The sequence below is a fragment of the Bombus pascuorum genome, chromosome 1 (assembly GCF_905332965.1).
Source record: "Bombus pascuorum chromosome 1, iyBomPasc1.1, whole genome shotgun sequence".
Classification (NCBI taxonomy): Eukaryota; Metazoa; Arthropoda; class Insecta; order Hymenoptera; family Apidae; genus Bombus; species Bombus pascuorum.
In genome coordinates, this window is record NC_083488.1 from 16,887,640 (window position 1) to 16,911,063 (window position 23,424).

The 23,424-nt window shown below is 35.5% G+C and overlaps 1 protein-coding gene across 2 annotated transcripts in view; it reads left to right on the top strand.

Annotated features, from left to right (window-relative positions):
• LOC132906690 (putative transcription factor SOX-15) overlaps positions 1–23,424 on the top strand; it is a 68,149-nt gene that overhangs the window by 13,583 nt on the left and 31,142 nt on the right. For both annotated transcript variants that reach the window (XM_060959096.1, XM_060959087.1), the window contains exons 3-4: positions 16,321–16,504; positions 18,899–19,169. In XM_060959096.1, the coding sequence (XP_060815079.1) occupies positions 16,321–16,504; positions 18,899–19,169 (455 nt within the window). The remainder of the gene's footprint in view (positions 1–16,320; positions 16,505–18,898; positions 19,170–23,424) is intronic.

A 23,424-nucleotide genomic window follows, 5' to 3' on the forward strand; every position in this document is an offset into this window, starting at 1 on the left:
TTTCTTCGAAATATCGTTCGTATGGCACTTACGCGATCAGTGACAAGCCAATTGGCTCGATACACACACACATGCATCAGTTTCGCTATTTATATATTTTCATTTGCAATCACGCGATATTTTACATCAATTACGATCACGAGTTTGTGTCACGAATTTGACAGTAGAATCGTTTCGATTTTCTCCTTTAACGGTCAAATTTTTAATGACAAATGTGGTGAGTTTGATCGTTTAAGAAAAAGCTTCCTTTTATATTCGTTTGATCTCGTTCATCGTTGAAAGTCATAAGCGATAAAACAGGTGAAACATAATAATGTAGAAACGTGCACGAAATACAAATTTTGATTATGTTATAACACTTTTTCCATGCAACGTAATTTTTTATGCAATGCACTTGCTGCAACGACATGTTCTACGCGAACGATTGTAAGGTTTATTATTTATAGGATCGAAGCGTCGATGATATATTGTTTACGCTAATGGAATCTCTAAACAAGCAATTACAGATAGAATAGAAGAAAATTACATAATACTCTCGAGTTAACATATATGTAAAATTATAATGCTTAGGATCACAGATCGAGGAAATTGAACACTCTGACTAACTCCAACTTCCTTAATTAACTATCTAGTTATTATCATTTTTATTACTTTACGTAAGAAACATATTTTTCCTCCAAGCATTAAACATCAATGTAATTGTGCAAGAAACAAATTTATAAAATAAACGAATCCAGCGCGCAAAACGTTTTCCTCGATACATATTTCTTGTTCGAATTTCTGTTAAACTTTGCATAATTTCATAATGACACGTACAATTTTCTATCTCCAATAAATTCCTGACAACCGTTTAATGCTCGAAATCTATGAAATTGCTGTCAAACTTCCGTTAAATTCTACCTCCATTCACTTTCCTCTTTTCATGAAATTCAAGTTTTTCCCGTTCCCTGTTCGAAATTTCTTTGCAAACTGCTTAAAGATGAAAATCGGCGAGCAACTTCTCGACAGTTGGCGGTGGAAAAAACGGCAAGATTTCCATCGATCCCCGAAGGTCGACAACCTATCGTCGAAGCAACGAGGCCGATTCGCAAACATCAATTATATCGACGAAACGTCAATAATTCCATGAACGATAAACTACGCGGTGCGTGCCGGTTTTTCTCGGTATCAGTGTCGCGTCGGGATTCATGAAGCTTCTCGGTGCGTCGCGATCGAACAATACCTGGACTTCCCCCGAATTTCAAACGGGCAATAACAACTTTCGATCGATCGGCAAACGAAGGTAAAATAATAAGCGAGAGAGCCGGCCGCGATGACACGACGCGACTCGCGGACTATCCGTCTGCGTCAGATTGTGTCCGTAATTTTTGCGATCACGATGACTCAGATCGGTGACTTGACAACTGGTCGGTTACTACGTATTAATTACGGATAAAAATCAATTACGGTAATTTCGAGGGAATCGCCTCCTTTCAGCGGCGAGTCGCGTTCCTTGAGCGACGTTTCCGTGAATCGCAATTCCACCTCAGGTTCTCTCTGTTCTTTCGTTCCCATTACGTGTTTTAATTGCAGAGATGTATCATTTTTCTTTGGTTCTCGAGATCCACTTGGAAAGATTTTACTTTGTGTAAGTATTTATGTACAATGATTGCTTAATAAAGCTTGAAAGATTATTTTATTGTAATTTTATAGTAATTTTAGAGAACTGAATTATATCTTTTTCAGGAGCGACGAATAGAAGTAACGTATATGTTAAGTTAGATGGTTGTTATTAATATGGCGAAAAGTACGAGGTACTTGAGAAGTAATACAGAGGTATAATACAAGTAATAAGTTTTTAAATAATTATACAAGCGCGTTTTAAAAAGTCCTCTTTATTTCTTTATTTATAACTTCCGTATATTATTATATACTTGGTTATTTTTCAATACCATCAACATTCCTATTTAAACGCTTATCGTAACCTTACACATGTTTTCGTACGTATCTATCCTTGTCACACACTTCCGCCGCGAGTCCACATATCGTTTCACGTCGTTCTTTAAGTCATCGTTTCTTGCGAAGCGTTACCTGCTCGAAAACTCCTTAAATTTTGTAAGAAAATGGAAATTAATTTATCATTTTTTCATTGCCCGCATTCAATTCCTGCACCCATCGCGTTACAAATCCATAGCTTTATTATTGGAAAACTGCTATAAGTCGAAGGTAAATTCTTCTTGGAACAATCATTTCAGCATTCAAGAAGCGTAAAAGTACGGGAGACCGCACTTCGTCATCGGCGAGGTTTTCACTTCGCATGGCTGTTTTGAATGTATGGACAATTAATTATTAACGTGGCAAGATTAATTATTAAAGCACAAAATTCCGTATGATTTGTGTCAACGTATGAATTAAGCTAAGTGACCTTCTTTCAAGCACATCCTATCGATTTATATCCTTCTATACACGATCGGATATTACTTTGTGAACGAGTCTCGTATCTAGTACACGGTTACTAACACTCATATGCAAATTTAAACTTTCTTCCAACCACAACTGTATCTGCCTGTGTGTGTGTGAATATTTCATTTGGTAAACTTCTTGTTGAAGTAATTTATATGTGTAGTAGATCATCTTGAAGCAAGTTAAGTGGTTCTTGGAAATGACATGAGGAGGGAATAGTTTAGTATATTTTATTTTTCGTTAAATATTTTAATCGATGTTAAAGGAACGCGTCAATACAATAGATATTAGTAGACAGAAGATGGAGAAATAAATTATTTGTACTTATTCGTGTTTCCTAGCGAGGTCCTGTTCCACTATGTTCTTTTCTCTACTCTTACAGTTCCAACTTTGAGATAATATATTTTATTAGTTAAGATAAATTGAGATAACATATTGTAATATTTCAATATATGAAAGTTAAAACAAACATAAGATACATGTCAATACGTTCTATATTTTTTCTTATTTTTCTATATTTTTATTCTTATTCTTTCTTATTTTTATTCTTATTATTCTTTTCTATATTTTTTGTATATTTCATTTTTATGTTATATAATTTTTCACATTTTTATACGTTTAATGTAGATGTACTTATCTAATGTTCACGACACGTAAAAATTAGATACAAAATATGTAAAACGATTTGAAGCCGTGTTTCTCTTTTGAGATTAGGTTCAGCTTCCATTTTCTCGAGACAGATCATTGTTTAATTGCAATAATATAGGTAATAAAGCAAATTTGAAAAAATAGGTTGAACGAATTTTAAAAATGTAATGGTTCGTTGTAAAAGGACTATTATTAAATGTCTAAATATGAAGTTATTTTTGGACTGTGTACTGTGTTAATTCCATCAGTTCCAAAAAGGCTGGAAATTTAAAACCAAGTAATTCTTGCACAAGAAGTGAACATTTAGGAGTAAACCTTATTATATATGCTGTATGCATGTAAATATGATGTATTTAAAGGTAACAAGGAATTACGAGACTGTAAGAAGTCTGCTCGTACGTGAAAGGTTAATTTATTTCAAACTTGCAACATTTATCGATAGTATATAGAAGGTGGCTAACAAACCATGCAAAATTTCAGTCTGGCAGCTCGAACTTTAGCTCGTAACAGAATTTCAAGTCTGCTGTACCGTAGCAAGAAATATGTAATAACTTCGACACATGGTAATTTCAAGGTGTAAAATTATTCGCCTATTAGCTTAATCGATAATGTTTGACATTAAACGCTTATTATTCAATTTTATGTTATTTTCGTTATCCGAGCATGTCGAAAACAGTATCGAGACGTGTTTGCACTTGTTTCGTGCGAGGTATATTAAGCACTTTACGCAACAAGATGATCTAAAACAGAAAAAGTCTATCAAAGGCTATAAAAATATAGACAAACTGTACAAAGAATTATGAAAAACACGCAAGTCAAAAATATAAAGGAAAACGTTATTTAAATTCGAAACGTTTGTTTATAACGATAGAAACCAACTTTTGGCACTTTGTCAGGAATCTAGCTTCAAAAATCAACTTCTGAAAGTTTCATGAAGTCGCGTTTAAGCTTCAAATTCGCAGTCATAAGGAAAAGAACTATATTTTAAGACCATCAAAATTTTGAAAATCGATTCTTTAAATTAAACTTCAAAATCAATTTAAACATCAGTTTTTAAGAACAACAGGATAAGATGTTAATCGAATTTAAAAATATAAGGAGGAACGATAATTTCAAAGTGAAAAGACGAAACTTTGCACAACGAATTTTAATAATCGCTTCAATATTAAACGTATTTCGAGGCCACTCGGTGTGCGAAGAATCGCGGTGTGTTAAAGAGAACTGAAACTTAGCGTGTTACGCGAACGACGTGAGGTTAATCGTATTGTTACAAATATATATATATCATTTGTGCGTGTATACGATAATTATGGCACAGAAGCCACGGGGCCGCAAATGAGCGATTTGTATTAGCTGGCGTGGCGCGTTCGTGTGCATGGGTTTCGAGGGAATTTTAAAAAGCTGACGTTATCAGACAATGACAGTGATTTATTAAGGAAAGAAAATTCACTTGTGCCCAAGGAAAATTGCCTTTGTTGAAAACAATGAAGGTGAGAGTTAACGAATTGAGGTGTTCGAAGTTCTCGGTCGGAAGCCGGATATTATTCCTCGCGAGACTGTCTTCTCTTTGACAAAATACGCACGCGGACGAATCATGTTCCTGCATAATTTGCTTTTGTTATAATTATTTAATTTCTTTCTTTTATGTCAGTGAGAAACGAAGGAATTGACAGCTGAATAGAATATCTCCTTGTACATTGACATAGCGTATACTTACGCTTTAATTAAATATTAGTTAATATTTTGTACAGGAGAAGGATTTTCAATTTACTGAAATCGAAGATCGAATAAATATTGCAAGTTCGATTTGATTACACCTGTGTTTCTTTAACAATTAACGTCATTTACAAAACAGCGTACTTGACATGAGAATTGAAACAAGAATGCTAATTTACTCACTTCGATGACAACTTCCGTCTGTATCTTAATTACTTCGAAATCAAAGTTCAAAACGCAGGAGAAAATACCAAAGAAGCTTATTCTCCTCAAAGATGAATTTATGAAGATAATTATTTGTTTCCGGTTAGTATATAAATAAATTGGTATACTTTATAAATATGAAATGAGGCAAATAAAATTGAAAAGTAATATACGTGTCCGACATTGCATCTTTGTATCCATTAAAATTGTATTTGAAATCGTAAATTCATATATTATAACGTGCAGAACTTTTTTACAGACAGAGTCTTCCACATACTCTTAAACACGTTAATTTTTCAGCATTTTAAATGAATACATATACGATAATAAATAATATTTATTTGTCAATAGTACTTTTATTCGCATAACACGCCCTTTAACCTAAAAGGACCACAAAGTAGAACAAATTTCTCTAACATTCTGAATAAATCAAAAAAATTTAACTACTTTTGTAAAGTGGCAGATAGAGGAAAGTTCAAAATACACTGTGAATTTCAGTAACTTCTGTACGAAAAATTGTTTACCACATTGATAGCAGTCATGTATTCTACGCTATATATTATGTTTATTTTAGTTTAGTTTAATTTTAGTTAGTAAAATTAATTTTAGTTTTAATTTTAGTTTTAGTTAGTAAAATTATAGTATCTTTTCACATTTCTTATTTTATAATCTTTCTTCTGTCCGTCACTGTAAACCTATCGAATACGTTTGCACGTCACTATAAGGACATACATATGTATGCGCCAATATTCCAAAAATTAATCTAATTAATTTTAAACCCAAAAAGCAACTGCAATTGAGACGAGAATCTGCAGAAATAAATTGCGAAATTGGGAAGAAAGCTAATAAAGTTATCTACGAGGCAACTAGTTATTTTTACCGAAATATGTGGATGAAACGAACAGCATGAGGTCGCCGAAGAGATGTCCGATCGTTGTTTCACCCGGTCACAGGAAGTCGCACGTAATGGCCGGTACGGTCTGAGGTCAGAAGAAAGGTATATAGGGTACAACAGCGACGACGTCCGTTCCGCAGCCTTAAGCCCGTAAAGGTTTCGGGGATGCGCTTTCTTCGTTCTCAAATCTGAAACGCGCCGGAGCGTTAGTAGTGCAGAGGTGAGCGGCTTGGGTCGTCACTTCCGCTTACCAAGCGAACCGCATTGGTCATTCGATTTAAAAGTTTAATCAGGGGCCTATAAAATTACGAGCTCCTCTGTTCACGTCTCTACTATGTTCGATGGCTTTACGATTCCAAGCTTTCATTCCTCGTACGCGCACACGTACGTACGATTTTACAAAAGAGAAGCGCGATTTTAATTCACTCTACCAGGTTTCTCATTTTTTAAAAATCCAAGATTTTTATTTTACGTTTTTCTTTTGACTTTCTTTATTGTAATTTCGTTTATCAGTTTACACGTTTAATGTGTTTACTGTGTACGTATCGGATCTGTCGCGAGTTAACATGTAGTTTGACGATGTACACCATTGTACACTGGCGCTCATAAATATTCAAACTCTTTGGTTGGTTTGTGGTAACAACGGTATATTTTGCTAAAATATTCAAATTAATGACTAGAACCGGTGCTTATCATCAACCACTTTGGTTGGTTTGCGGTAACAGTATATATTATCAACACACGTATATCTACAAATTAATGACTAAAATAGAGCAGTGATTATTACCTTTTAATGCAGTTAGCACTGTTGGCAGCTGTACCTTTAAATTATGTGTATATAAGTTACGTGTATATTAAATGATGTGGTGATTGTGTATCCTTCTCCTTTTACAATTAAATACACGATTTGTCGACGTGCCTGCTGATTTTAGATATTACTACTGGAAATAATGTCAGTAGCTGTTTGTCGATTTACGAGAACCTTGTTTCTCTGGTCTATAGTTTAGAAATCGCATAGCCTCGCGATAAAGAGCTTTTCAAATAATAGAATAGATTGCTTTTGGAAGTTTTAGTTTGTTTGTTTCAAGACGCTGATCAAAGATTTTGAGAATTAAGGAATCTTTCGTTGATTTCGGAAAATAGCTTTTCAACATTTTTCTCTTTCTTTGAACGTGAAGCGATGAATATGAAGATCGTGCGAACATACTGATCTTGTCACGCTGTTATCACAAATTTGTTGGTGCTAATGAATGTTATATTTTCGGTGTAAGTCGTGATAAAAGTTAGTTGAATCTACCGAATCTTGCTTGTTCGTCACTTATCTCGTTGAATTCATCTTGGCGGAACATGGAATACTATACGTAAACGCAAAATACGATATTTTGTTAGATTAATGTCAGAATCTTGATAATACCGTGAAAATTTTCAACGTTAATCTATATCAGAATCTTGAGATTAATTTAGCTTTTTTTAAACCGAATAAACATATGACATTACTTTGTAATTACTTTGTAAGTATTTGCGAACTTATTGCAAGTGTTTACCGACGTTTATGAACATAAAATTGCCTGTTACTACTCACTAAGATGTCCAGTTTTTAATTGATAACTAATTGGTCCGTAATACAACCATTTGATGCCAATATCATAATCTCTTTTAAGCGACGTGTGCAGTAATTTCGCACTAATTTGAAAAATGCATTTCATTACTTTTTTTTATTTAGTCTGCAAATGTGCAATAATTATGTATCAAAAATATAGCTTAAACGTTACAAACGCTCTAACATTGTCAACTTCAGCAAGAAAATCTAACATAATGAACTTTTCTACTTTCCCAATTTTTTTTAGGATACAACCATTTATTGTATATGCTCGAACGTCATGAGACTCCATTTAAAATCGTCATTGTTAAATACTATGTCATAAATTTTGTTCGATTGTTTACACAATTTGCGAATTTAGAGAAAGATTCGCGATTTGAAAGATCGCAAGGCTAAGCAACAAGTTCGCCCAGTTTATACGCGAAATTCATTGAAATAATTCGATGAAAAATCCTCCGAAAAAAATATTGTCGTATCATGGAAATCATCGAACCCATAAACCGTAAACAATAGACGAGAAGAGTGGCAAACAAACGTATATTACATATCTACGTCGGCCGGTATGCGCTTAGCTGCTGTGATCGCCGTGGCTCGGCGCGTTCGAGGCCGGTGCGCGCCGTTGCGTCGAGTAATGCAAGGGTGTGTTCGGTCGTCGCGATTATTTGAATAAAATGCGCCACTACGTCAGCCGTCAGGCGTCCGCGACTCGAAAGCTTTCTCTACTTCTCCGCGACCCGATAGGGGGGAATAATTTACTCCGGAGGAACAACAAGTGTGTCGTTGACGGAGGCCTCGTTCCTCTCGTCTCTCTTTCTCTTTATCTCTCGGCTAACCACACGAGCTTCACTCCCCGTGTCCGTGCCCGTGCTGCGTACCGAACCGTGCACACACGGGTTTTCTCTGTTTCGCCGAGATTCATGAGCCTCGACGGACGTGCCGATTTAGAGGATCGTTCGTTCCTTCGTACGTTCGTGTGTCCTTTGTCTCGTGCGCCACGCTGCCGCGCTTTCTGGCCGCCTTTTGCTCGACTTTTGCGCCCGGACAAATATCTGGCTCGACCGGCGTGGCTCGTAATTCCTCCGGGTGACATACTGGTCAGAAAAGAAGTTTGTTGGATATATAATTACGCTCGAAGGGAAGAGTTCTGTCGAGTAAGTATCGGTAAGGTTAGAGAAACTTTAGTAGCTCGAACGTGAAGCTTTATGTTTTATGGTTAAGTTTACGAAGGAAAGATTTCTGTCGTGTAAGTATCAGTAAAGTTAAAGGAACTTCGGTAAGTTGAAGGTGAAGCTTCAAGAATTCTGATCAAATTATTAGAATCGTGGAATACTTTTAAGAAGAAAATTTTCTTTGGGCATACTTCTTTGGCTCTGTAATTACGCTCGAAGAAAAGATCTCTGGCGAGTAGGTAAGGTTAAAGTACCTTTATTAGGTTGAAGATGAAGGCTTATGGTTTATGGATGAGTTCATGGTTAGTAGAATGGAGGAATATTTTGTAAGAAAGAAATTTTGTTTGCAGAAAACTCTTTGGATTTACAATTACGGTAGAAGGAAGTATTTCGTCCGTTAAGTCGTTTTGTCGTGTGAGTATCGGTTCGATGAAATTGGATAAACTCTATCTGTATATTAGGTTGAAGGTGAAGCTCTAAAGATTATGGCTTACTTCGTGGTTGGGAGAATCGGGAAAGATTTTTAAGAAGAAAAGTTGTCGTCGCGTTGGTATTAACTGGATGATCTTTAGTAAATTAAGTTTGGTAGATTAAGTTAGATTAGTTAGAAGATTAAGAGCGTAATATTTAGATTCAGCGTCGATGGGATGGATGGACTATTTCCTAAAAAGAACAAGTTTTCGTCAAATTAGTATCGGTTGGTTCATTTAGTTCAACTTCGATAGATAGTAAGTGAAGATTTAGATTTGGAATTGGTAAAGTAGAAGAATTATTTAAAAAAGAAATTATTGTCGAATAAGATGAGTTAGTGTAACCTTCAGCATATTTGGTAGTTTAAGTTTAAGGTCATTAAAGGTAAAGAATTACGTCGAACTTCGACAGTGGGGGCAGTTTCACGGATAAGAAAATAAAAAAGAAGAATTTAATGATAAAGACGCGTGAAAAGCGACTGATACTACTTATTGATATCGTAAAACTTCAGACATCTATCTTGCTTACAAATTAGAAGTTTTTGTTCCACAATTCTTCTACACACTTCGTGACACGTTTTAAAGACATAATCTTCATCTAATCAAAGCATCTACAACAAGCGAAACCAAAGATCTGCAAACGCAATGTTAACATACAGATTTTAGGAATAGATTCCCCTAAATGTCTGTTACCAAGTTCAATCCTCTAATAATAGGTACAATACACAATTGTTCAATACAATTACATACAGTCATTAATTCCATTTTATCTCGTTTCGACACCTGTTTCATCGCACGCGCTCTAACAATGCAATGATCTGACACACAAAGAATTCATAGACCATTATAACCGCGAAGAGCTGCTGAACTATTTGTTTCTTGGCGGCCGACAAGAGGAATCACCGAGGTATTTAATCAAGAAACTTCATTCAGACGAAATCTCGTGTCAGCCCAGCGAAAGCTGGTATTTGCAATTTAAAAGAACGAAAGTCGTCTGCATATTATAATCACCATTAAAATGTGCGATTCACGTTTACACGGAGGCCTTCGACGACACCGACAGGATTAATATTTCCGATACGACACAGGCTCATTGCATTTGCAGTTGGAAACTGCTTCCTCTACTCTTGGTACAATCACCCTATATGAATCATTAAAGAAACAATGCTGAAGGCAGTGGCGTATCTATCATATGCGTGGGTGGTGCAGCTGCACCGACGCGGCTTGAACCTGAGGAATCTTGACCGTGAGTTTTTGCAGTTTTTCGTTGCTGGCGTACGTCCTACTTGAAATTCAACCTTCTTTTTTACAAGTCTTGGTAACACTTTTAATTATGAGGTTGCTTTATTGTTGCAATGCTTCTACGTCACTTTCTTTCTTGCTGCAGTAAAAGTATTCCCTTCAACCGTGGAATCTTGAACGAATTTTGAAGCTTTTTGTAATTAGATATTTCTCTTTCGTATCATTAATTATGTCACCTTTTTTTCTCTTATATACGCCGTTTTTCAAATAATCACGAAACGATCTGTGAATTTTTTGTATTCTAATTTATAATTACGACAGACGAAGAGGATCTTTGATGCTTTAATTCTACTGCGTTCCTTGTATCGTTTTTGACCGAGTCGCTAGAGAATTGTTTAAACTCGAAAGAAATACGAAAGGATCGTTATTGCGATTGTTGTATGTGAGATGTCGAGGATAATAGCAGAGTTAAGAAAAACTTTCTACAAAATACTTGTATCGAACTTTGAAAATTGCTTATCGAGAGAAAAACATGGTTGGATTGAAAATAATGCAAGAAACTATATATACTATATAGCTATATATACAAAGAAACCTTGTCCATGTTTCTTGGAATTTTTCTAAGTTTTCGTGCCTAAAGTATCTGGAATCACCTCTGTTTCGAACATTACGAAGAAAGCTAAAAACTTACATAAGTAGTCGTACATAGTTGTATCATATAGAAAATACATAAAAACGAATGACTTTATTATCACGGATTTAATAGTTAGACCTTGCTTTTGTGATATACGAGGCACTTTAGCAGCTTTGAAATTCACCCGTGGGAAATAAATTTTATTTAGATATTAAACATCTGTTTAGTGGATATTGAGACAAGAATCGTGTAGGTAGCGTACGCTTACCTTAATCGTATAGAAATGTAGCGTAATTTCAGCATGTTATTTATGTCTTTTGACCAGCTGTTGAAGAAGGAAACAATTTACACAATCAAAGGCGAAATATATTCATCATTGAGCAATAATGTATTTTTTTACGCATCGTTCATTCGTCAGATTTGTATGGCTACCGAAGAGAAATCCCGTTGCACATATTTTTATAAATCATACCAAGAAAAGGAACATAATTAAACAGGAGAAGAATAAATAAGGTTTCGAATAGGTATTCTACATTTTCATCGTAAAATTATGTGTACTAGAAACGAAGGTTAAAGAAAGAAAAAGACAGAAGAGTAATTTATTATTATACTTCTTATTTGCTTTTTTAATTACAAGAATATTTCTGCCATCCTGTCGAACATTTCAAAAATGTTTTTTTTTCCAATATTAGTCATAGTGTTTCTTACATAACTTCGTGGATTTATTACTCATTTTTAAAAGGCTTATATCTTTACACTTAGCAGGTTGTTCACTGTTCACCTTTGCGACATTGTTCAACGCGTTGTTTCACCTTGGACATAAAAATATCCAACCATTTGAATATTTTGTATTCTGCACAAAATGTAAAAACAAAGATACACCTCTTCAGTCACCAAAGTGACATCGTGATAAAAGAATCGACGAAATTGTTGAATCCGTGTCATGAACTAACTTCAAAATTTCTTTCTTCGGAAAACAAAACACGACTGAAAATAAGAGAAGAAGCAGAAAGATACGAATAGAGTGAAAATAAGACCTCGGTCGTTGACTTGGCGTCCCACGCCAAAACGACTCCTCTCCGGGACATCGATCGTTGGTTTCGTTGCGACGCATTATTAAACGACACCTCGTATCGATCTCGTTTATCGATGCTATATGGCTCAGCCCGTTCGGAACACTAACTGCGGCGTGGCGCGCGTTTCGAGCAGAATCAGCCGGGGGAAGCGTGTGCCGTGGCCAAGAGGAATACTAGCAAAAACCGTCTCTACTAGCCGGCGAACTTTATTGAATGAAAATGCCGCTACGTTTTTGCCCCCGTCTCAGCATCTCTCGCGGACCGAATGAAACAATGGCCATTATGTGGAACACTCGCGTGTCCATATACATATATGCATGCGCTCACGTATGTATTATGTGTTTTTTTAAATTTATACACAAATGCGAACACATCTAAACACGCACGAGGGACAAACACCGCACACGTGCACGGAGCTTTAGCGTATCGTATTGTATAAATGGACGAATGTCTATTAATACGTATTTAAATGTATATATACATACCTATATACAGTCAGGGGCAGAAATAAATGGACAGGTAGTGGAAGTGATTATCGATGAAGTTTAATCGAATTAGTAATAACGTTATATATTTAGTTTATATTTATTATACACCCTTATAGTACGTAGATTAATTAGTAGTGAGTCGCACTCGATAGAACAATTTTTGTACTCATAGATACGATCAGATCTTCGTTGTCTATAAAACTGCTTGCTTTTCTCCACTTTCTATCTTCCGCTTTACGTCTTATTGAATTAAAAATATAAGATATTGGAATTACAAAAAGATATATCATTATATAGCGAAGAAACTTCCGCTAAAAACAAAATTGTGCACTTTTTAGTCAGTTAGGTGATACAAAAATTGTATCGAAGAGGAGGGAATCCATCACTTTTCTTAATATTCTTCAGCGATCTAACATGTATATTCTAGCCATTGCTTTAGCTCAAATCCAAGCAAAAGGACATTTTTCAATTTGTTTCATCCCGAGAGGTAGGAATCGTAGAAATCCTGTCGCATGGAACACATTAAGAAGCGAATATTTACATTTCTGCCTGAACAAACCGTATACAAGGAAACTTCATTGATACCTATTTCTACTACCAATCTACTTATTTCTGTCGTCGACTGTATATAAATGTAGGCACGGCACGGAGACAGCTGTTGGTACTATTATATCCAGCGCGGTCGCATTATGCCTTAAGGACAATCGTGGGAATTCCATTAAGTGGCCTTGAATGGTTCATTCATGTCGATCAACTCTTTTCCTAACGGGGTTGACAGATCAATCGGGCTGCACGGGCACGAGCAACCGATTCACCGGGCATTTCTCTTACCGCAGCGAGTTGCTCTTCAGCCTCGTGGACGGCCACGACGACGAAACAGAGACGCCAAAGTCAATTACCTCGCGTATATACGAATGCCGGCGTGTACGAATCGATCTCTTGTTTTCTTGGCCGACGAGGCGACCGCGCTCTCGTTTGCCCCCGGTATCGAACGGATCGAGAATGGTATTCCAACCGCGTCGTGCGGAACTCGTCCTTGTCTTCGCCCCCTATCCACGGACGAGAGACGGACGCGCTTGACAATCGGAATAATTGACTTTTGCTTTTAATCGGAATATGTATTCCGCGGAGTCAGTTCCAAACACGGCTACTTTATATCGCGTGACAAAGCCAAGATGAAAAAGCTGAACAGTCGGCGTGCGACGCTCGATTTGTGATTCGATTATGAGCATGGCTTTTGGCGCGGACAAATTTGTCGGCGTTTCGTCAGGTTTTTTAGCGCGCGAAGGAAGAAACATGATGGATCGAATGTGACTTTGGTGATTGTTAAGCGAGTTTTATAGTCGTCTTCCGTATCTTCGCATGTCTTTTACGAATGATTAATATGTGATACGATGTTGGATATTGGCTATTAGATTGGCTAATATTTATCGATTTTCGTCTTTTCTTTTTCTCGGTTCTTTCGCTTTGCACACATTAGTGGTTATTGTCTGCGTGTACTTGGATGTTTTCTGGTATGAAATTAGGAAGATGAATGAAAAAATTCAATCTACACAGTTTCCAGCGAAAGGTAAAACTTGAATTGTAGAGAATCGGTGCTGTTTCCTTTTGTCCTCCCGGCACAGTTCCTTTTGCACTTTTTCATCGTTTTTTGTTTCTTATTACATTTACAGTTTGTTCTATGTATGCTTTCATACGACATATGAAGAGCACGCAGCAGAATATAACTATTTTTCTAGCTTTCATATCGCTCGATAATTAAAAAAAAAGACGATAGACACGCCTAATTAATATTATAATTAATGTTAAGTATCAATATTTGTAAATATACTAATATTCTTAAATGTTGAAGAAGTTGACCAAAACGCATATTTAATCGCAGAATCAAATGGAAAGACAATTTCTATATGGAATTGGTTGACTCCTTTTTTAAAAACAGCGAGAAGTATGACTTGTGCTTTTCACATTGTGGACTTTGTATCTTTTCCTTCCGTCAGTCGTTTTTATCTTCGTTCTTACATTTTCCCTTGAGTTACTTTACTTTTTTGTTCCATGTATTTCTTCTGTTCTTTGGAACGCATCGCGGTGCATTTAATCAAATTTAGTTATCGCAGTAAAAGAGTTTAGAGGTAGAGATCGAAGAAGGTAATTGGTACAATGTTTAATGAGGAGAGATGCCCGTGGAAAAGATCGGTCGCATTGTTTACCGATAAAGAAAGCCGAGTGAATATTCCTCATTCAGATTCGCGCTGCTTTTGATCCCAAGTTGAGATGGACTCGCGTTTTCTGGAATGAAGTTTTAATTACCGCTTCCTTTGCACTTGTACTCGTTTCTTCCTGGGTCAACACTTCAATTATAATTTAATGACGTGAGAAGTATTATTAATTCATCGAAATTAGCAAGAAATTCGAATCCATAACGCGCTAGCAGGTGCTTCTACAAGGAGTATTATAAGTAGCTGCGATTGCTTTTCTTATTTATTTCTAATACATTATGCTTATTGCTGTTTTATTATTAATACGATATATTAACTATTAATTCTTTTATATAGCGTTCTATACGCATAATTGATTCTAAGTTTAAAGTCTCGCATTATACCGTACCGGTTAATCACTGTGCAATTAGAATTCGAAAAGCTAATTGTCGAGTCTAGTGAAAGAAATGAATTATTCCGTAATCCGTAAGTTATAAACTATATTCAAGAAAGAAATTAGAGAAATATATTTTACATCGCAGATTCTGTTTGATATGCCTTTATATTTACAGCTTGCAAATACGTCGAATTAACATTTTCAGTTACTACTGTTGATTTACCTTTTTTGCAAAATTCATAAATTCTCTTGATCGAAGCTTTATCATTTTGTCAATCTTCCTCAAATTTGTATCTTTAGAAATAATTTAGAGATGAAAATGCCAGTTGACAATAGTAGTTTTAGTACGAAAGTACGAAGTAATGAAAGAATAAATCAAAAATGGTAATAAAAACGATAGAACTTAACCGAACTGAAACGATTTAATAGTTAATAGAAAACAATATAGATTTTTATGCATTTATGGAGAATTTATACAAAAAACATATATACATACAAAGGTACATAAAAAGAGTAACATGAATATGAAATATACAAAAATTCATATTTTGCATAAGTACATATATGCACGTTTGTAATATGCAAAAATGTATGAAATATATAATAAGCATAGCAAGTAAAACATCCGTTATATGATATTTGAACGATAAAATAAATCTCGAATCAGGATTTATTTTTCTACTTCTATGCACAAAAATTCAAATTTGCATAAACGTCCGCAGTCTAGTCATAAGAGTAAAAAAAAAAAGAAAAACGAGTAATTTAAATTTTCGTACGTATAGTATTTTTCCATGTATGTTATTGCCTTAGGTACTCTAAAGTCAAAATCTATACGACGTCGCATCACTCGACCGCACCGAGTTTTACACGGTCCATAAAAGAAGTTCATCGATTTAAAATAATTCCCGGTCGTTTTCAACACCGAGATTTATCGGAGAAAAGCAGCCTGTATACCATGATGTGCATGTTCACATGAAAAACAAGTCATTCGTTGAAGCGAAACGATACACGACCGCGTTATTTCATTGGTACTATTGCGCGAGAACTCGCACCGGATGCGTAGCAATTTTACCGTTAATCAAAAGCCGCCTGTGTATGTTATAAACGGTACTAATGATTAATAAATTCACGTTTGGATTTATAGGATGCTGGATAATTATGACAGGGGTGAGGTGACACCACCACCGGTCAGCAGTTATGGCGGATCCCCTGGACTCTTGGCACTTCATTCCTCGCTTTATGCGACTCCTACGTCGAGGGCCTACGACATCGAGTCGAACATCGACGGCAACGACAGTTCCATGCCCATTGACACCCAAATCATTTCGGTACGTTTAGGTTCGGTCGATCCAGCACAGACAGGAGAGACCGTTCCTTTGGAAATAGGCTCGCATATTTTTCATTTACGGAACGCTGTTTCACCTCGAACGTGACACGCGCACACCTACGTTCTCACTATTTTATAGCGTTCCTCGAGTTAAGCCGGCTTCACACCACGGTTTATGGTTTGACGCATATGCTAACGTTATAACTGCCAAACTTTAATATTCCTCTAAATATATTACTTGTGAATGATACATTCGTATATTCACACCAGAAGTTTTAACGTGCACTTAAATATATTGTATCTATGTACATACATGTATAATTAAGATTACAGTAGCATGATGGGAAAAATGGATATACGTTTATGGTTGGTTTATGACACAACTTCGAAATCGTTAATTTTAATATATCTGAAAAAGTGGATTACAAAAAATGTACACTATGCATATGCCATTATGTATATACAGCACACATGTACTTTAAATACACGTGACATAGAGATATCTAAACATTCAGCATTATTCATAAGTTCACTGAATGTTAAATATACATCATTTAATGACGTATGAATCGCTCGCTAGATATTCGTGTACAACTACCAATGTACGTAAGCGATGTGCGTTTATTAATTAAATAATGCTATATCGATATACCGAGATATGTACACATCGTCGATTCCGTAGAAGCATGACACAGTTGAAAAAAAAACTAGATTTTTCAGCAAGTCGGTTTGAAATAAATCGGTTCGAGTAAATAGTTAATTATTTCACCAGTTAGAAATGGGAAAATTTCTTTATTCTACAACGTACGTAATGTTCTTTGAGTCATGACATTGTTCTTGTTAAGGAATTATAACAAGTATATTACTAAAATAATACCTACAGCTCTGTTTTTTAATTAAAAATGCAGATATTTCAAAATTGACATATTTCGAAACGTGTCGTTATCCCAGTAAATCAACGATATGTAATTGCGAGTGAAATAATGAATATTTGGCATTCGAAATACAAAGGACGTGTGGAGCTGGCTTTACTCGTAACTCGAAGAGAAATGATACGAAAAGGAAATAGTCTCGACCGTAACCATTCGGAATTGTTTTACCTGTTTTACCGAACCTGAAGTTATAAAAGATGATTTGTATCTATCTACATTTTGTTCGATTGATTTAAACGAAAAAATTCATATCAGTTACGACTTTTAAAGAAATATTAAGAATTTATAATATACGTACGCCGTATATCGATTCGTATAACAATGTATTTGTTACAATAGGAGTTGCACAAAAGTCAAGTCGATGAACTCCATCAGTATTAGTTATATATTTGATTTCTAAAGAGTTAAGTGGTAATCATGTATTTTGATATTAGAATTTAGAAATTTTCAGAAAATAGAGACGTTCGTTGAATATTCTTAAAATTCGTATCCATCTCCTATTTGTACTACGTTTCTCTTATTTTCCTGCCTTCTTATGTCGACCTGGCAATTGTAACATAGACATCATATGGTCTCACGAAGGCTCAATATTTATCACCGTATCCTACGTTCATTAAGTTATCAGCCGTTATTATCGCCCGGTTGCGTGCATTATTCATTTTCATTATATTACAATACCGATTCTAACGAGAGTCTGGCAACCTTTGAACAGCTTTTACTCGGCAACAATACCAGGTACACCGCGTTCGAGTGGCGTTCATTAGCTGCTCGATTAATATCTCCCAGTAATTACGTATTAATGGAATCGGAAAATATCGAGCGCGACTTTCACCCGTTTTCGTTAATAAGCGCGTAATTATCGGGAAGAATCGATCTATGGATCATTTTCGTTGATTCTCTGACTGATTGCACGTTCAGATTGAAATCAGGAAATTGTGGACCTTAACTGAAGAATGGCAAAGAGAAGTTGGACTTAAAATTTGAAAGGTGGAATTTGTAAACAATAATTTGGAAATTGGCAACCTAGATCTCAACTGCGAGCGAGGATTTCATCAAAATTTAAAGTTGCAGATATGCAAGATATATACATATGTAAAAATGTATAAAATATTCAGAATAGCGTGATCGTTGTAATTAAATTTCGAAAATTTAAAAATACATAGAATGCACATAATATTCATGTAAAATTATGCAAAGTATCAAAATCATAGTATTCGTTATAGTACTTGCTTAATAGATGAAACAAGTCTCTGTGTACATTTCCTTTTACCTTTCTCAGCTATATTTATAAAAATACGAATTTACGCAAATATCACAATTATAAAATAGTACAATTAATATTGGCAATCGAGAATCAATGACTACCGATCCAATATCGAGAATGAAAGATCACGAGTTGAAGGTGAAATACTGAAGATTAAAAAATACAAATCGAATATGAGAAATTGGAAATGAATTTTCAGATACCAGGAATGTTGAGCGGTCCAGTGCAACAGCGACTCGAGGACATGTCCTGGCTGGCTTCCGGTCCGTCGCTGGAGTATCAACAAGGCATCTCGCCGATTCCCGCGGGAGTGAAGATGTGCCATCCAGGCAGCACGGCCCAGAGGAGCCTGAAGGAGCAACGGATACGTCGCCCGATGAACGCGTTCATGGTCTGGGCAAAGGTCGAGCGCAAGAAATTGGCCGACGAGAATCCTGATCTCCACAACGCCGATCTCAGCAAGATGCTCGGTAAGTTCACGTTCGACGTTCGGCAAATTTTCTTCTGGCTTTTTGCTTTCGATACATGAAACTCGTCTTTTCCAGAAAAATATTTCACGAATTGTATCTCGTCATGAATATATTTAAAACAAAAACATTACGAATAAGTAAAGTTTCAAGTGTTCAAAATTCTTCTAGCAATTTCAAGTTTTGACATTTATTTTATTGCTGATAATAGGAGACATTTTATTGAATAATTTTATCGAAGGAAAAATATTACTCATTTAATTCTTGAATGAACGGTGTTACCATTTGGCAACATAGGTGCCTATATTTTTCAATATAGAGACAAATGTTTTCGAATGGATTTATATTACTAAAGTATGAAGTATCGGCGTAAGCTGAATAGATAGGCCGTCTGTTTTCAAACTATGCTATTTTTTATTTTATTCTCTTATTATCTTTATAACCTGAGTATTTTAGCCATTGGTTTGTGTCTTTTTTATATATGGAACATTTAGTATTATGCTACGGTATTTTAGAAATTGTGCTATACAACCAGTAAAATAACTAATTATTGCAATTTTTTAAATATTTAATTCACTTATATATTCTACATATGTTATAGTTTCTTTTCGCAAGTGAAAGATATAAAAAACATTAAGCTAATTTACCAAATTATTTTTCTATGATTTTCTATATGAAATAGCAACAAAGTGTCTTTTTTATATTTGAAAATTCACACGTTTAAAGCCTTTCAATATTTTAACAATTACTAGTTTTCTCTAAAGCTTCACCGGCGCTCATAGTACGTGGGCGCTAAGATATTCAAGTTTTCATTTTCAGTAAACAATTTTTCGTGTCTCTTTTTAACCATAAGAATAAAACTGTTTCGCGTAGGGAATCGTTAAAGACTCGATTGAATTCGATGAATCATTAGATATAATAATAAATCATTAAATTGGTATTAATTCGTTTGAGAACATTCTGAGACATATACAGAAAGAATTTAGAAAGGCGTTGCCTTTGTATCGAACGTTCCAATCCTTCCTGCATACCGCAATAAAGGCATAATTAATTACTTTCGAGATAACGGATCAAAGAGAAAAGTTGAAATCACAATATCATAGATTATACGCGTATAAACAAATAAATAAACAAATAAATTCGGACAGAAAGCCGCTGATATTTCCATTGTTCGACTTGACGATCGAATGACGCTTAATAAAGTGGGTTAATGAATTATTAATAAAGCGAAGAAGCGCGTTCCAAATAAAGACAGAAGCGTCAACGAAGCTGTAGAAAAACCTTTTTCACTTGGAAAGGGGTCTTATTCCCAGACAGTTCTGGGAATAAGAAAGTCGGAAAAGTCTCTTCGTGTGCCGCTGTTATTATTAATTTAATTACTCGTCACGTGTTCAACGTGAATGGAGGTACGAACTGGCAGAGAAAACGCAGACGATAATCACGAATTTTCTTTGTCACGAAACGTTTTCGTTTACTTCCGTTTATTTCATCAAAAGACACGTTCGTTTTAAATGAAAAATATATGTATATTATAAACCATCCAACGAAGAAATGCAAGATAATTACAAATAGGGAGAAGAAGTGAAAGTTCAATGAAAATATATTTTAAAATCACGAGTATGTCAATTACAAGAATATTGGTGCTATCAAAAAAATTGATGTTAGCTTTCATTCATACATCACATACGAGTTCATCAAAGTATTCGAATAATTGTAGACATTTCTGAATATATCATGAATATATCATGAATATGTTGTCTGTGTTATACGAAACATTCTTAAATTTAATTGCCATTGTTGTGAGACAGGACCATCGTAATTATATTGGTATAATTTGAAACAAATATTAACGTGCACATAAAAGATCTTTACATTTCACAAACATTACGAAAGTACATAAACGTTACATTAATAAATTTCAATATTTTCAGTAGAACCATATCTAAGCCTTAACGGATATGTGCTATTCATGTTGCATGTTAATTTGTTATCGAATATATGTTTACGATGAATCTCGTAATTTCTATTTATATTTCCAGATTAGTTACGCACTTTACCGATATAATCGTGATATGTCTCTGCAGAGTTAAATTCGAAATCTTTTATGTAACAGATAATGTGTATGCAATAGCAGTTTTCGTCTGCTTTTGTGATTCACTATATATACATATGTATAGATCCACATTAGTGATTGATAGTTTTAATGTTAAACGTAAAACACTTTTCCCTTATTTTGCATTTCATACTTTTTCGTGGGTACTATAGTAACAAATAAATCTTAGATAACGATAAACACGCGATAAATACATATTAACAAATTAACTTGTAGTAATAAAAAGTGTACTAACATCTAAAAACAATAATGAAATTGTAATAGCAGCTGTAAGTTGGACAAAGATCGAGGTTCTACGTCTTTATTCATATTCCGGTGGCTGATTTAATTAAACTTAGTGAAGGAACACGAGTTCGAGTCAAATCCTTGGGGTCGGCTATTTCCCTTGGTCGTAAGTACGCAGTTTTATGCCCATCGGAGAAAATTACAAAGATATCGAGTAGCGCAATTTAATACGTCGTAAATTCACCGTTGCGACTCGACGCATGCTCGCTTCCTTACGTAGGTGCCAACGTAGTGCATTAATATTAAAAGGCATATGCGCGATTGGAAGTCAAGAGGTTGTACCTTCCATCGTCGTTGCTATTTTTCGATTAAAGCTTCTCCTCGAAAACAAACGACACGCGTGTCTTGATGCTTTCCGCCAACAACTTGTTTAAAACTTGAATTACAAACGTGGAATGAATAATTTACCTTCGCTATCCGAGAATCTATAAAGCGTTAAGGTTACTTTTACGCTGTTTGTTACAAAATGATTTCTATTGATTCTCTCTTCAATCGTTACTCGCGATGAATGTATAAAAGATACAACCTTTTTTTTTTAATCATTGCGATCTTTCTATATCAATAAGTAACGTATGTGTCTAATAGAAAAGATAATTCATTTATTTTTCATCATTTCTTTCTCGTGTTTTAATATAAAATTATATTTGTAATTTACTTGCTGACACTTGCTAATATAATATTCGCTGATAATAGATCTTTGATAAAATCCTAGAAAAGATGTGTAATTTACATTCTCTTCATAGCGTAAGCTGTTGATAGGTGTTAATGTCACTTCACAGCTTAGAATTCAGAATCTTTTACAGTCGGGTATGTTTATTGACTTTAATGCAGACGTACAAATTGCACTTTTATGCATAAGGACTGTCTCGTACGGTTGCCTTAACATTTTTATTTACGATATTTCATACGGCTATTCTTTAGAATCCTATTCAATATACAGTACAGTACGATATACGGAATACATGCGTCTGATTCGAGCTTGCGGTAAATTTTGACTGTCCCTTTTATTTAATCGATAACTCGGATATAAGTAAAGTCCGTCTTCTTGATATCCCGCTGCCATAAATATGATTAATTTCGACATTCCATACTTTGCGCTATCAAACACTCGTAACAAATTATTATTGGTTACAAAAATATAAAAGAACAGCCGAGTCAGGGACAGTTGTCGAGGACAGCATTTTCATTATGAAGCAATTCATATGATCGAATATGGCTTGGACAATAAACGTTTAAAGCCCCGATGAAAGCTTTAGGCCATGGTTACAGTGGATGCGTATTCAGACAAAATGACATTCTGACGAATGAAACACCGCAAGACTACAATACGTACACTCGTAAAAATCTACATACATATTTGATTACATTGACGTATTAAATTCGTCGGAATATCAATTCTGAATACGCATCCAGCGTGACCATAGTTTCGCTCGAATCGCAGTCGCATCGTTCGAAATGCGCTGGTATCCGTACCGCGCCAAAACGTGGCGCGCCTAAAAGAGGGCCGGTGCTGATCGAGAGGGCTTGTCCCGGTACCCAGCAATCTGTCAGCGTCTGCGGCCGCGCGTTATATCGTGGGTAGGTACACCTTGAATTATCGGCAATTGGCATCCGCAACGTTACAGGCATTCGAACGAGCGTCGTGCAGAAAATTGTAAACTCCGCTCGTGTGTAAGCCACCTACCCGCGCCCGTTTCACCACGGCCATTCGCGCGTGTCTTCGTACGCGGCACACGCGTCTCCTCTTCTTCCACCCCTCCATCAACCGCTCCTTTTTCTTCGTCTCGATCCTCCATCCCTATCAATTTCTTCTGCCTCTTTATCTCTTTCTTCTCTCTTCGCCGTTATTCTCCCTCTTTC